General features: G+C 50.4%; 1 protein-coding gene across 1 annotated transcript in view; it reads left to right on the top strand.

Moving 5' to 3' along the window:
* The window catches only part of LOC128269873 (contactin-4), a 106209-nt gene extending 96444 nt beyond the window's left edge, over positions 1-9765 (top strand). The window contains exon 16 of the mRNA XM_053007278.1: positions 9209-9765. Within this exon, the coding sequence (XP_052863238.1) occupies positions 9209-9765 (557 nt within the window). The remainder of the gene's footprint in view (positions 1-9208) is intronic.
* Positions 9766-12845: the final 3080 nt, after the last annotated feature.

Genomic DNA, 12845 nt, shown 5'->3' with positions numbered 1-12845 from the left:
AATCATTTACCTGATGTCAACACAAGGGAATGATTAATGGACAGCAAAACTGGGAAGTCCCAATCGGCAGGTACAGCCATCATTCTAAAATTCAGATTCTCGACACATAGACCTAGTAGTTTATAAGAAACTAGCTGATCCCGGCGCGCGTTGCCACGCCTCATTTCATCCTCATTTCTCGCTTATCCGTCGTTTCAAAGGACTTCCTGGTGACGTATCCGATCAGCTTCCCTTTGCATTTCCCGTTACTTCTACTTTTCAGACGATCATGCTTCCCGGTCACGTATATGTTCAGTTTCCCTTTCCGCCTCCCATTACTCTGTTTCAAATGGTAGGGCTTCCCGGTGATGTATCCGATTGGCTTCCCTTCCCGCTTCCTGTTAGATACATGGCAAAACTCGCACCAGCTATCTATCTCTATCTCTATCTCTATCTCTATCTCTATCTCTATCTCTATCTCTATCTCTATCTCTATCTCTATCTCTATCTCTATCTCTCTCTTTCTCCCTATCTCTGTTACTCTCTCCATCTCTCTCTCTCTCTCTCTCTCTCTCCATCTCCCTGTCCATCTCTCTCTCTCCCTCTCTCTCCCTCTCTCTCCCCTCTCTCCCCCTCTCTCACTCTCTCCCCCTCTCTCACTCTCTCCCTCTCTCTTTCTCTCTCTCTCTCTCTCACCTTCTTCAAAAATTTAACGCAAACAATGCAGTTCCCCCAACATCACACTACTTCAAGATGGATGGAATGAGGGGTGGTGGTAGGTGGAAGAAGGAAGGAAAAGGCTTTTAAGTGAAACCAATCGATTTACAGACCACCAAAACCTAAGAAACGATACCCATTTTGCCGTAGGACGTATTTTAAGGATTGGGGTTGTATGGGGACCCCTCCTTCCCCTCGTCCTGTAAGGACCAAATTTTGTCACATGGTTTCTCAGGTGACCAGCAACCATTGTGCAAGTTTTGATTAAATTCGATTCATAACTTGTGGAGTAATTGATGTTTTAAACAGTTACTTGTATGGGATGGCAAAGAAAGAGGGGGGTGAGGGGTTTCTAACCTTGACTATTGCACTCCCCGGCCCCAAAAACCCCTGTATACCAAATTTCGAGTCAATCGGTCCAGTAGTTTCGGAGTCTATAAGGGACATACAGACACAACTTGAATTTTATATATTAGGTAGTCTAAAAAGAAATCCATTATTTTCACGGTAGATGCCTTTAGTGATCGATATCTCGTGAAGTATCAATCGTACAGTTTCAAGTTTAGGCTCGTTTTAAAGCTGATACTTTACACTTAAAAAAATGCTTTCACTGTTTATTGTTTGTTCTATTCGTTTGTGAGTTACAGGGTGTTAACAATGGAAGTCACCATAGAGAAAATACGGTACATTTTACAATTTTTCTTTGAAAAAGGCGAAAATTCAAGCTAGACCGCTGAAATTTTGCATGTTGCTTATGATCCCGATAGTGTAACAGCCAGTTGTGATCAATTTTGGTTTCGTTGACCCGTCTAAGTTATTTTCGATGTTAAAGATGCTCCTCGCACAGGCAGACACGTCATCGAAAATGTCGATAAAATCACAGAAATAAACAAAGTTGGTCAGCATGTTAGTAGTCAGAGCATCGGCCAGGAGCTAAAGATTAACCATCAGACAGTTTTAAGCCATTTGTGCAAAGCTGGATTCACGAAGAAGCTCGATGTTTAGGCGCAACCCTATTTACACCAAAAAACATTATGGCTCGAATTTCCATCTGCACAATTTTTGCCAAATGGAATGAAATCGACCCATTTCTTAAACGGATGGGTACTGGTGATGATAAATGGGTCACTTACGACAATATTGTGTGAAATCGGTCGTAGTCTAAGCGTGTTGAAGCATCTTAACCGGTGTTCAAACCAGGACTCTTGCTTAGAAAGGTTCTACTGGGTATATGGTGGGACTTGAAAGGCACCGTTTATTATGAGTCGTTTCCGTGTAGCTAAACAATAAATTCAGATCTCTACTGTCAATAATTGCACCGTTCGAAGCTAGCAATTGACCAGAAACGACCAGAATCGGCCAACGGAAGAGGTTTTTTGTTCCACCAGGACAACGAAATGATACACAGGTCTTTAGTGACCCCTCAGAAAGTCCGAGAGCTTGGTTGGGAAGTTTTAATGCATCCACCGTATAGTCCGGACCTTGCACTAAGCGATTGACACCTTTTTCCCGCATTACAAAATTTCCCGAGTGATGAAAAAGTAAGATAAAAAATGGATTGTGAAAATGGATTGTTCGAGTTTTTCGCCAATAACAACTAACCCTTCTACAAGAGAGGCATTATGAAGGTATTTTTAAAAAGACAACAAATTTTCCAACAAAACGGTGCATATTTGACGAAAATCGAACAATTGAAACCGTATTAAAAACAGTTTTGAAGTACACGCAAAAATAATGGATTTCTTTTTAGACTACCTAATATATAGATTCATAAGTCCTGTGGGTCCTTTGCTTTGGCTAAAGTTCTCGATCCCGAGAACCGAGTTCCTAAACCCATAGTCTCACGACTCATTGACCAACCTGATGTGTGTACAACTTTAATGGTCCCACATGGAGCGAACGCATGGAAGCTACACTAGGTTAGCGGGCGAACCCTAACACGATAACATCCACAAGAATTCTTAATGAGGATGCATCTTCTGCTTTGTCCGACGTTACACGCATGGCCTGTGTGCGTGTGTGTGTGCGTAAACGATGTCAATATTAACTCAAACCGGGAGGTCTACACTTGACTCCAACGTACGTAGCTGAACATTTGTTTTCCCACACGCAGCAGGAAAGCTCCGAGATCCCGGGTTGGTTTCCCTCCCGGGTGTGGAAAGCCTGCATCGGCCACACATTCAACCTTGCGGAGGGTCCTTTTGTGACAATTTCCCTAGGACGCCCCCCGAGGCACAAGTTGGCTGAAGGACACCTCGCTAGCCCGTTGGAGCTACCTACGGCTGGCTGGTGTCGGCCGACTCCTGTGGTCACGATGCTGTCGATGTCGAGCGAAGGCATGGACCAATGGGCATGGACATCCTACATCTCGCTCTTTTCAGCTCTGGAAAACGAGACTTTTTCTTCTTCCACACCAACCCCCCGGGGGGACGGTGTGGTCAACGGGCTAGGAGATTAATCATGGCAACACATTTCCACTCCGGGTGCGAACCACGGACCCGAGCACTGCGGCACTTCCAGGGTACGACCGCCATGTTTGATGAATGCGTTTTTAAGATGTTCATTTGTAATGAGCAACCGCAGATCGTATCGTTTGCGTCTTTTTGCGGCCAACGTGCATCACCGCTCCAGCTATCCACTTGACGGCGACGGCCGACGGCCGACGTCGACGAGGTGCGGTCACTGAGCTAGTGGGAGAAAATTAATATTGTAGTGCATGGCGGACGGTAGGGTCGAGTGGTGATGGAATAAAAACGGCCACCCGTCATTCAGTGAACCCCAGCGTCTAGCGAGTCCTTCAGTGAACGCATGGTGAGGTTCCGACGCATGGTGGCGTTTCCGGTTACACCTTGTGCCACGTAGTTGACTGAGATTTTTATTTGAAACAACTCACCAGAACTTGGCACTGGTGTTGACTCGCCCTCAAAAGCAACCTTCGGTCGATAGCAGACCAGAATGGTTCCCACAGAGAGCCGAGCTACTCGAAGTAAAGTCAAACGAAATGTCACAAACGAAACCAGAGAGAGAAAACGAAGTCGACCGACCCCAGCGCACATTTCAGCCCAAATGGCCCAAAGGCCCAGCAAACGCAAGGCCTACGACGCGTAATCACCGCTATCGCCCGGCTCGTTGCACCCGAAAATGGTGACACTTCATTCTGCCGTTATGGCAGTTTATGGCCGCGCGACAGTGACCGTGCCATGGCCTGGCACCATCGCTTAACCCGAGGCCCACCACCGGTCAAATGGTAACCGAGAGTAGCCGAAATGTCAATTGCTGATTATATGCCGTTACCCTCGTGGCACCGTTCGCGGCCCGGATCTGGACTTCGACTCCGACACGCAAGATGGCCGCTTTCGGCAATAATCGTTCCCGATTCCAGCACCATGAATCTCGGATCGGGCCACGCGAGTCCAGTGTAAGTTTTCCGTTGTTCGGTTTTTTTTTGCGTCAGTGCCTCGACCTATCTCACCGTTTGCGAGCCGCAACACCACGCATCCTGCCACGGACGACGATATGCGGGATCCCGAGTACCTGAGTGCCTAAGAGCAGACGATTTTTCATCGGCAAGGCAAGTGCCCACCGATTCGGCGCTGAAGTGCGCTGTTCCGCGCATCGGTGGTCGGTCGGTGGTTGGCTCGGACACAGACCCAATTATTTCCCACCGAACCACCGAATCACCGAACCGGAAAGATAACCCCGGGAGCTCCCCGATAGCCGATAAAGCCGGCGCTGCCATTGGTTGCCACTGTGGTGGTCCGGCCCGGTGTGAGATAATTTTAAAATGGAGTCCCGGACGAGTGCACTGTCAGTGGGTCGCCCCCGGGACCCTAACTAACCCGCGGTACAGCACAGCATCCCCTGGAGTTCCGTTATTTATCGAACGATAGCTGGCCCGGGAGTGTTACAACAATCGGTCCCGGCGGTACCATTGCGAACATCGGCCAATCGACCGGCCCATAACCGAGTCCGGGACCACGGTGCTGTTCGGGGCTCATCAATCTGGTTGGCCGGGGTGGCTGGAAGCGTGTCGGCGAAGGATTTTCATTTCAAATGTGACTGTGAGTGGTTGGTAACAATCGTTACGTACAATTAAAAAGGCCAGTTCCCCTACAACGAAGGGCTCTTGTTTCGGTGCGCAGTCTATAATACTGAACATGGCGGAATCTGCACTCTTTTTCTCGTCACACAAAACGTCAAGACTCTTCAGACGTTCCACGGCGACTCGGGCAAAGACAGGTGGCCAAGGAGAGAAAAAGAAATGGTGACTGTTGAGCTCCGGGCGTCGTTCGCCGAGCTCGCCGAGCAGCGGGTCAAGCACACTACAAATTCATAAGCTGAGTAAAAATGCAAACACCTACGGATGTGCCCGCCCGACGACGACGCCCGTTGCAGCTGCATTTGGCGGACGGGCGCGAATGACAGCACACGGCGGCCGCCGCCGCCGCCGTCAACTCGGTGGGCTCGGAGAGCCAAAGGGCACCGGAAAAAGCGAGTCACTTTTTCAGCTTCTTTTCTCCGCATCAATTCACTCCATTTACCCGTTTGTGTGACTCACTTTTTTGCCACCGCTCTGGCTGCCGGTTTGTTTGTGGAGTGCACCGATGTCCGGAAGACCGAAGCCGGAGGATTCGTTCGCTTGCACGACACTCGACTGACTGATGATCGCCCCGGAGGGGGTGGGCTCGAAGATGCGATAAGAAAGGATGAGAAGGACAGCCTCAAGGTCCCTACCTGGAGGCCGGGCCGGGCTAGTCGAACTCAACCGAGCAGAACGCAACTCCACAATCTCTGACACACACACACACGGGCTGGCCGGTCGGGGCTCGTATGAAACGACAGCAAGTTCAAGGAGCACCGGTCCGACGGATCGGACGGATCAAACCCTCCTGTGCTGTGCTGCAGAAAACACCTCTACCGAAGACGAAACCCTAGGCTCCCTCGCACGTATGTCCGTCCACGTGGCAAAAAATAGCCACAAGATGGAAGCGGAAACGAGCATAACAAGATGACCCAGTTGGATAACGTTATTTTTTAAATGAGATCGCACAATGTGTCGCCCCCGGGGGGCGTGGGGACCACCACCTTCATCGAGCAATCCCCTGGCGGCACATGTTTTTGACACGGTTGTCCCTGGGACCTGGGGCCCAGGCTTCATCATCAGCCCGGCGCACACTTCCCCATCGATTTGTTGCTCATCAAATTTTCTGCACCATCGGGTCGCCACAGACACAGTTCCGGGCCCTAAAAAGTGTCTGCTCTGCATCGGTGCAGAAGGCAAGTCCGCCATCAATGGACTTGTTGGAGCGAAAACACAGACATCCCAATGCTCCGGATCTGGCATTGGTGGATTGCGAGGATAAAAAGGAACGCGTTCAGGAAAGTGGACTTCTTGGAAGTGTCTAAAAGAAGTCGGTGCCACAAGAAGTCGGTGCCCAACTTGCTAGTCCAAGTCCTGGTACAGAACCGGCTCCTGTTTGGAGTATTTTCCATACTCTCCATCGTCCGGTTGCCTTTTCCGGTTGAGTTTTTCCACGAATCGAATGCAATTTCGCGTTACAGTACTGCACCAATCGGATGCAGTCGGATGGCACGGATGGCCAACGAAGTGACTCAATTTTAAATGCGTTCCTTTCGATGCAATCGATTTCATGCCGCTGGGACCCAGCAAGTTGGGTGGATTTTTGAGAACTAACTTTTAATTGGTTTTTTTCCACATCGACACGCGAGCAATCTGGCTTTTTTCATTACCTGATTGCCATTGATCGGTTAGTTGTATTTTTAAAGTACATTTTGTCACCGTTTCGAGCTCCTTTTCAAGGCTACGTAATAGTCGGGACAATGATCCGACCGTCATTTCAAAACAGAAGTAAGGGGTAGGATAAAAGTACGGATCATTGACAGTCAATGCACAGTTTTTTGGGATGGTTATCGATTGATTTCTTTTCCGATTCGAGAGCAATTTGTAAAGAACCTTAGTGACAAAGCAAAAGGTTTCATCTCGATTAAACTACTCTAAACACCGAAGGGTCTCATCTTGGACGGCCAGTATCTTTTCGAACCACAAAGTGATTTTAACCGATCCTTTGATCAAGACGCCATTAGTCTAAAACCTAGTCACTCCGCGATTTTCCATCAACATTTAATTCTTCCTCTTGTCTGACTACCAGATTTTGGTGCCTGAAACGCTTGCCATAGGACTACTGCTTCAGAACATCGTAAATGAGAGTCATGATAATAGGATTTCACCCCGAAATGTGTCTCTTTGCAAAAGAAATGTTTCGTCAACAAAACGTATGGTTAGTGTATAAAAGTCTAACAGTATAAACAAGGTAAAACAACAGATTCGCTAGGAGACTTCTCAAGCCATTAAAGTACGACCTCCATAGGCTTCAGGATACGCGGACTAATGAGCAAACAAAATTCGACAAAATTGTTGGCATTCTTCACAAAAAGTTGAAAACCGTTTCCAGTGACAGAAATTGTGATCATTCCTCGTTGCCCGTTTGATGTGTCGGTTCCAATCTTATCTCAACCGTCGTCAGCCCAAAGTCCAAAACTTGTAACACTAGCTTCCAGCAGAATGCAACGCGGCCCGCTTCTTGGTGCCCGGTTAAAGTGCACGCACGCTATGAACATCCGTAATGAGACAGGTTTGATTCGAAAGCATTTGGAATTCCTTTCGATGGCGCATCGTCACAAGGCTCTGCATGTTGTTGCGGAAAGTAAATACCTTGCATTCCCGCACCGACCAACCAACCAACCGACCGGCCGACCGACTGTCGGTTAAACAATGTTAAGCGGGGGGACACATTCCGGGCACCGTGTGTCTCTAGGCCGTCGGAAAGCCACCCGCGGCCCGGATCACAAATCACGGCGCACGTCAGACGCCCGGCAACCACTATGCAACGCGAGCCATCCGCGGTGTCCTGTCCTGCCCGGGTGCATTTCGAATGCACGGCCCGGGTTGCGATGCCGTGCGTCCCAAACACACAGGCTTCGCAATTCACGCACGAACGCACACGCGAACTCGTTGCGGTTTGGCGCTTGACGTCCGGACCCGACGAAGCCCGGTCGGCCCGAGCCGGACGTGCGGCGGGCTGGAAAAACAACGCGGGCCCTCCATCGAGGAACAGCAGCAATCCTGCCCCGGGGGCACCCGGGTGACGTCCGGCATTCGAAATGCTGCATTCCGGCAGGGACCCCCACTTTTATGCACTTCTCGATGGACCTCCCGGGGCCCCGGCTGGGCAGACGATGCCGGGCCAGTTGTGTTACTTCAGCTGGCAATCTTTCGTTCCGCTTATCACGACGGCACCCCAGTGGCTGTCGGCGCCCCGAGTTCACCCACTCGCCAGAGATTGTGGTACAATATTTACCTAACCCTAGCCCTAGGTCCTGCCCGTTTGGGCCACTCGGTGGCACACACAGAAGACGGGCGAAAGTAACGAATCACGGCCGATCTGTCACGCGAGTCCGTCACCTCTCCGGGGTCCGGGTCTACAATGCTTGGGTTGGTTTGGGCGCGTTCGGACGCGTTTCGACCGAAAATTGCCAACTAAGCAGGTAACGGCGATGTCGTCGTCGACGACGACGTCGGCGGCGCCGTTCGAAAATAAATGTCCCACAAACAGCAAGTCATCAATCCAATCAAAAAGCCATATAAACGCGGCACCCGGTGCCGTTTGCCGAACGGCCACTTGTCGATGGCACCTCTTTCGCCGAGTTGGCTTCCGGTTTTGCGCGCGCGCACGCCCCCTGGAAGCAGGAAGCATCCCGAAAAACTCTTCCCACGGCGACAGCAGCATCCAGGTAGTGGCCAGCTCGCCAGCCCGTAGGAGGATTAATTTGAAACATCGAAAATAAATTAGCTGAGGCTGAGCTTGGGACTCGAAACAAACCACGAACTATGATTGAGCTGTTTTTCGGCTTCGAGCGGTGCTGCCGCTTTCCGGTGTCCGTTTGGACAGATGTGGCAATAGCTTTTGAAGCCACTCCTGTGACGCCGGTACCGTGTTCGGTGCAAATTAATGTGAAAGTAGTTCGAGCGAGTTCAATAAAGTTTCCATCTCTCGCCGACTGCTGGCAGAGCTGGCCGCGTTCGAGGAAACGTGGTGCGTCATCTCGAACAAATTAAGTCCCGCGCCGGCGACGTTCCGACTTTTGGGGCCTCATTACAACTTTTGCCAATCAAGAACTCGGAGCTCGGGTGCGATTTTGAGTGTATTTTTTGTTCGAGGAGCGTTCGTCAAGTGTCTGCCACGGTCTGGAGAAGCCTATCTTTGGTGTTCGCTAGATCCGCTGGGTATGATCTGCCCTATCATGGTTCCATTAGCACCCCCCCCACACACATACACAACCTAAAGTAAGTAAACGAAAGCAAAGGACCACTTCCGCACGTGTGACTTTATTTGGTTCATCACAGAACGGAGTACTTGGAACTTTAGTGTCGATCGCTTGGCACGCTCGAAACTGATCTTTTCTCCTTCCCCACCCGGGCCATTGCAGCCAGCTAATGAAGTGCACTACGCGGAACTAGCCCTGGCCATCCCAGCGTCGCACGATGAGAGCAGCAACAAAACGACGCACCTGAACAACCATCTCAACAAACTGCCGCCACCGCCGGCGTACAACTACTTCGACGAGCCGACGATCTACGCCCAGATAGACCACGGGGGCTCCTTCAAGGGGGGAGCGCCGCCAGGGGCCGGAGCTGGCGTGCCCGGGGCGGCCAGCTCTTTCCCGCTGATATCGCCCGTCTCACAGCACTCGCAGTCGCACCACCAGCGCCAGCATCTCAGCCAGTCCCCGCTGACGTTGCAGCTGCAGCAACCGGATGCCACGCCACAGCACCACCACCATCACAACCAACACCAGCAGCACACGCCCCACACGCCAACCACGGCGGCGCTGCTGCAGCTGCAGCAGCAACTTCAACCGGCGCCAGCGCCACTCCTGCAGTCGCCGTCACTGCAACCGCCCAGCCACAGCAACAGCAAGCAGTATCTGCGGGAAATCGTGACGGTCCGGACGCCGCTGGCCTTTTCGCAGCAGGAAAGCTGCGTCTAACGCGCCGCGCCTCCGAACGCACACAAGCGCCGGCCCGCTTGCGGAAGCCTAGAGTCCTGGCCTTCCTCAATGCTCAAAGCTGTGCCGCCATCAGCGAAGCCCACTGGCCCCGCGGAACACTCGCCAATTCCTGTTCCCGAATTGTTTAGTGCTTTCGGTCCGGTCCCGGTTTGTTTGCCTCGTTCCGTTCGATCACAATGGACTTTGAGCCACACGAGACCGATTCGAGTACCTCCGTTCGAGGAAGCCTTCGCACAAAGCGCGCCCCGTTAAATCAAACCCAAATTAATTTGCGTCCATTTACTAGTCGCGCGTCCACTCGGAAGAGAACCGGCGGCCGAGGCGTAGCATCAATCTCGGAGTGGCGCGCTGGTTGCGGTCGGCTTGCAAACTCCGGTGCCGAACCGATCGATCAAATTAATTCCGCCGGCTGGCCGGCCGCCATTCGCCGCCGACTAATTGAGTGAGCGAGTGGTGAGACCTCGAACGCCCGAGGAGTCGAAACTCAAGACGCTGCCGTCAATCTTGGCCAATTCGATTGCGGTCGACAAAAGGGTGCAACGCCAGCTGCATACCGGTTAATCGCGGCCGATTAGAGGTGGCCGCGGTGGCCACAGCAAACCGAGGTCGAGGCTCAAGGTTTTGGGCATCTTTCAACGCGTGCCTGTAGCCTGATGGATGCAGCGTTCTGTGTCCGTGTTCGCCGGGTAATTGTCATGTTTGGGGTTAATGGAAAATTTATGTAGCTTGTCAGACCGACACCGAGGTGGACCCTGGAACTCCGAGGCTCGGTGTGGCGCTTGAAATGATTATTTCAACCTACATTTATTTTATCAAACCTTTTTACACTTACAAAGCTTTTGTTTATTTTGCAGGAATGCACCCTACGTGGTCTGTTAAAAAAGTATCCGGAATTTTGTGTTTCTTCAAAAATTATTTGTTCATTCATGAATATCTATTTTGTCCGCTTCAAAGAAATCCTCATCAGATATTATACACTTGTACCAACGTTTTTTCCCAATCCTCGAAGCATTTTTTGTCATCTTGCTCCTCCGTCTTTATCTAGTCAATCGTAGCGTAGCGTCGTCCTTAAAAAAAGTCTCATTAAATTTTGGTTTTTCCTCAAATCCTGATGTTTCTGGCAGATACCTTTGCGCAAATTGCGCATCAATTACAGGTAACATACCTTATTGACCATTCTACTCTGTGACAAGAACTCATGATGCACCACGCCCCTGCAATCGAAGAAAACTGTAAGCAAAACCTTCACATTCGACCGAACTTGGCTCTCCGTTGTTCACATCTTCTCGGCCCTCTAAGAACATTTTGAGCCACCGATAAACGCCGCTTTGCGACAAAAAAGCTTCACCATAAGCCACAGTCACCAGTCGGAACTAATTTTGTTTGTCACACAAGATTTGTTACAGATTCTTCGGCATCTATTTTTTGGAATAGACAAAAATCGAAGATGAGCCAGAACACGTGCAAGCAAAGCAGCTTTCAAAAATTGACTCATCATTCAAAATGGCAGACCTTGTGAGTCAACATGTCAAAATAAAAACATCGAAAATCGAATTCACGTAACCCGCGGAACTTCAACATTCCGGAGGCTTTCTGAATTGACCACTTTTTTTTGCTAAAACTATTGATTGATTGGCTCCCATCAATGTTAAGTCCTGAAAGTGAGCTTTCGATCGGTAACGCCAGTTACCATATTATGTTTTTTCATCCAACAATTGCTGGCAAACGGTTTTCAGGGCGCCGTGGCCCGCATCCGGTTCTCCTAATGGCACCGATGCTAATGGAAAGGATTAATTACACTTAAGCGAACCGAAATTCAAAGCAATAACGCACAAATGCACTCCGCTCAAAGAAGCCGCCTTCCTTTCGGTCGTTGGTAAGTGGCCATCAACGCAGCAGTGGTATCGGAAAACACATTTTCATTTTCCACCCGAACACCGGGGCACTCTTTTGCAACGCATCATCATTTCGGCGCACTGCCAGCCGCCGCACTCCCGCAGCTCAACCCGCCCCGTCCGATGCGATGCGTGTTGCCGGCCGGGCGTTGGGCGAAAAGTGGCGCCATAATTCCCGGGACGTAATAAAACGAAAAACTCCACACCTTTGAGCCGGCCGGAGTTTTCCTCCGAGGGGAATCCGTTTCGGGAGTAGAACTTCATCGCAAAGCAAAAGCAACGACCACAAAAAAAGAACACCAGTGGACACTCCATCGCGGAGCATAACGGCCCATAATAATTGCGCTAATGTTCGGATACTCCGGCCCGTGGACTCGGGCCACCCAAAAAAACGGCCAATATTTTCCACCATTTTATCGACTTCCGCAGTTTCGGGTGTATTAAAATTAATAATTAATTTAAACAACGCACCGACCGCTCCCGGAGCATCCTGTCCCGGAGAGGGAACGGTGTCTGTTGGAACCGTTATTTTTCCGGCCTCTAAAATTCCATATTTTTCCCAATGTCGTTTTTCACTGGCCTAGCCGAGGGTCCAGCGCAGCCCGCTACATACGCGTAGCGTTCAGGTGCATCGGGAGTTGCTGTTGCTGAAACATTCATGCCGAGGGCCGAGCCTCCACGCGGTGCATTCGGCCGAGGCTGCGCCGGACCGGGCGTATTTTCGTTTCTCCATAAATAAATTGCTTCGACGCTCCCTGTGTGTAGCATATTTGGTACGTGTCAATGATTTGTTTGCTGTGGCACCCGGGTTTTGCAATAAAATACAATGAACGGGCCTTTTCACGCGCGCACCCATTGGCCGCAGCACGATTCCGCGAGGAATTGGCCTCTTTTCTCCTTTGTTGGTCCCGTTTTTTATGCTTTATGCTCTGTTGATCAACCAAAAAGCGTTGCACAAACTTGGCGAAGGTTCTCGAACAAAAAGAAAACAGGGGCTCGCGAGTGTTTTGACGGAATGGCATGGCCACAGGCAAACTAAGACTCCAGTGTTGTTAGAAGACATATTAGCTGGCTGGCGGGCGGTGGCTGCATTGTCGAGAAGTTTTACTTTCCACAAATCCAAGAGTGAGTGAGCAAAGAACTGACCTGTCAAACTTCGACACC

The sequence above is a fragment of the Anopheles cruzii genome, chromosome 3, assembly GCF_943734635.1.
Source record: "Anopheles cruzii chromosome 3, idAnoCruzAS_RS32_06, whole genome shotgun sequence".
NCBI lineage: Eukaryota > Metazoa > Arthropoda > Insecta > Diptera > Culicidae > Anopheles > Anopheles cruzii.
Note: the sequence above shows the minus strand (reverse complement) of the source record. Positions and strands in the feature narration are given on the sequence as shown.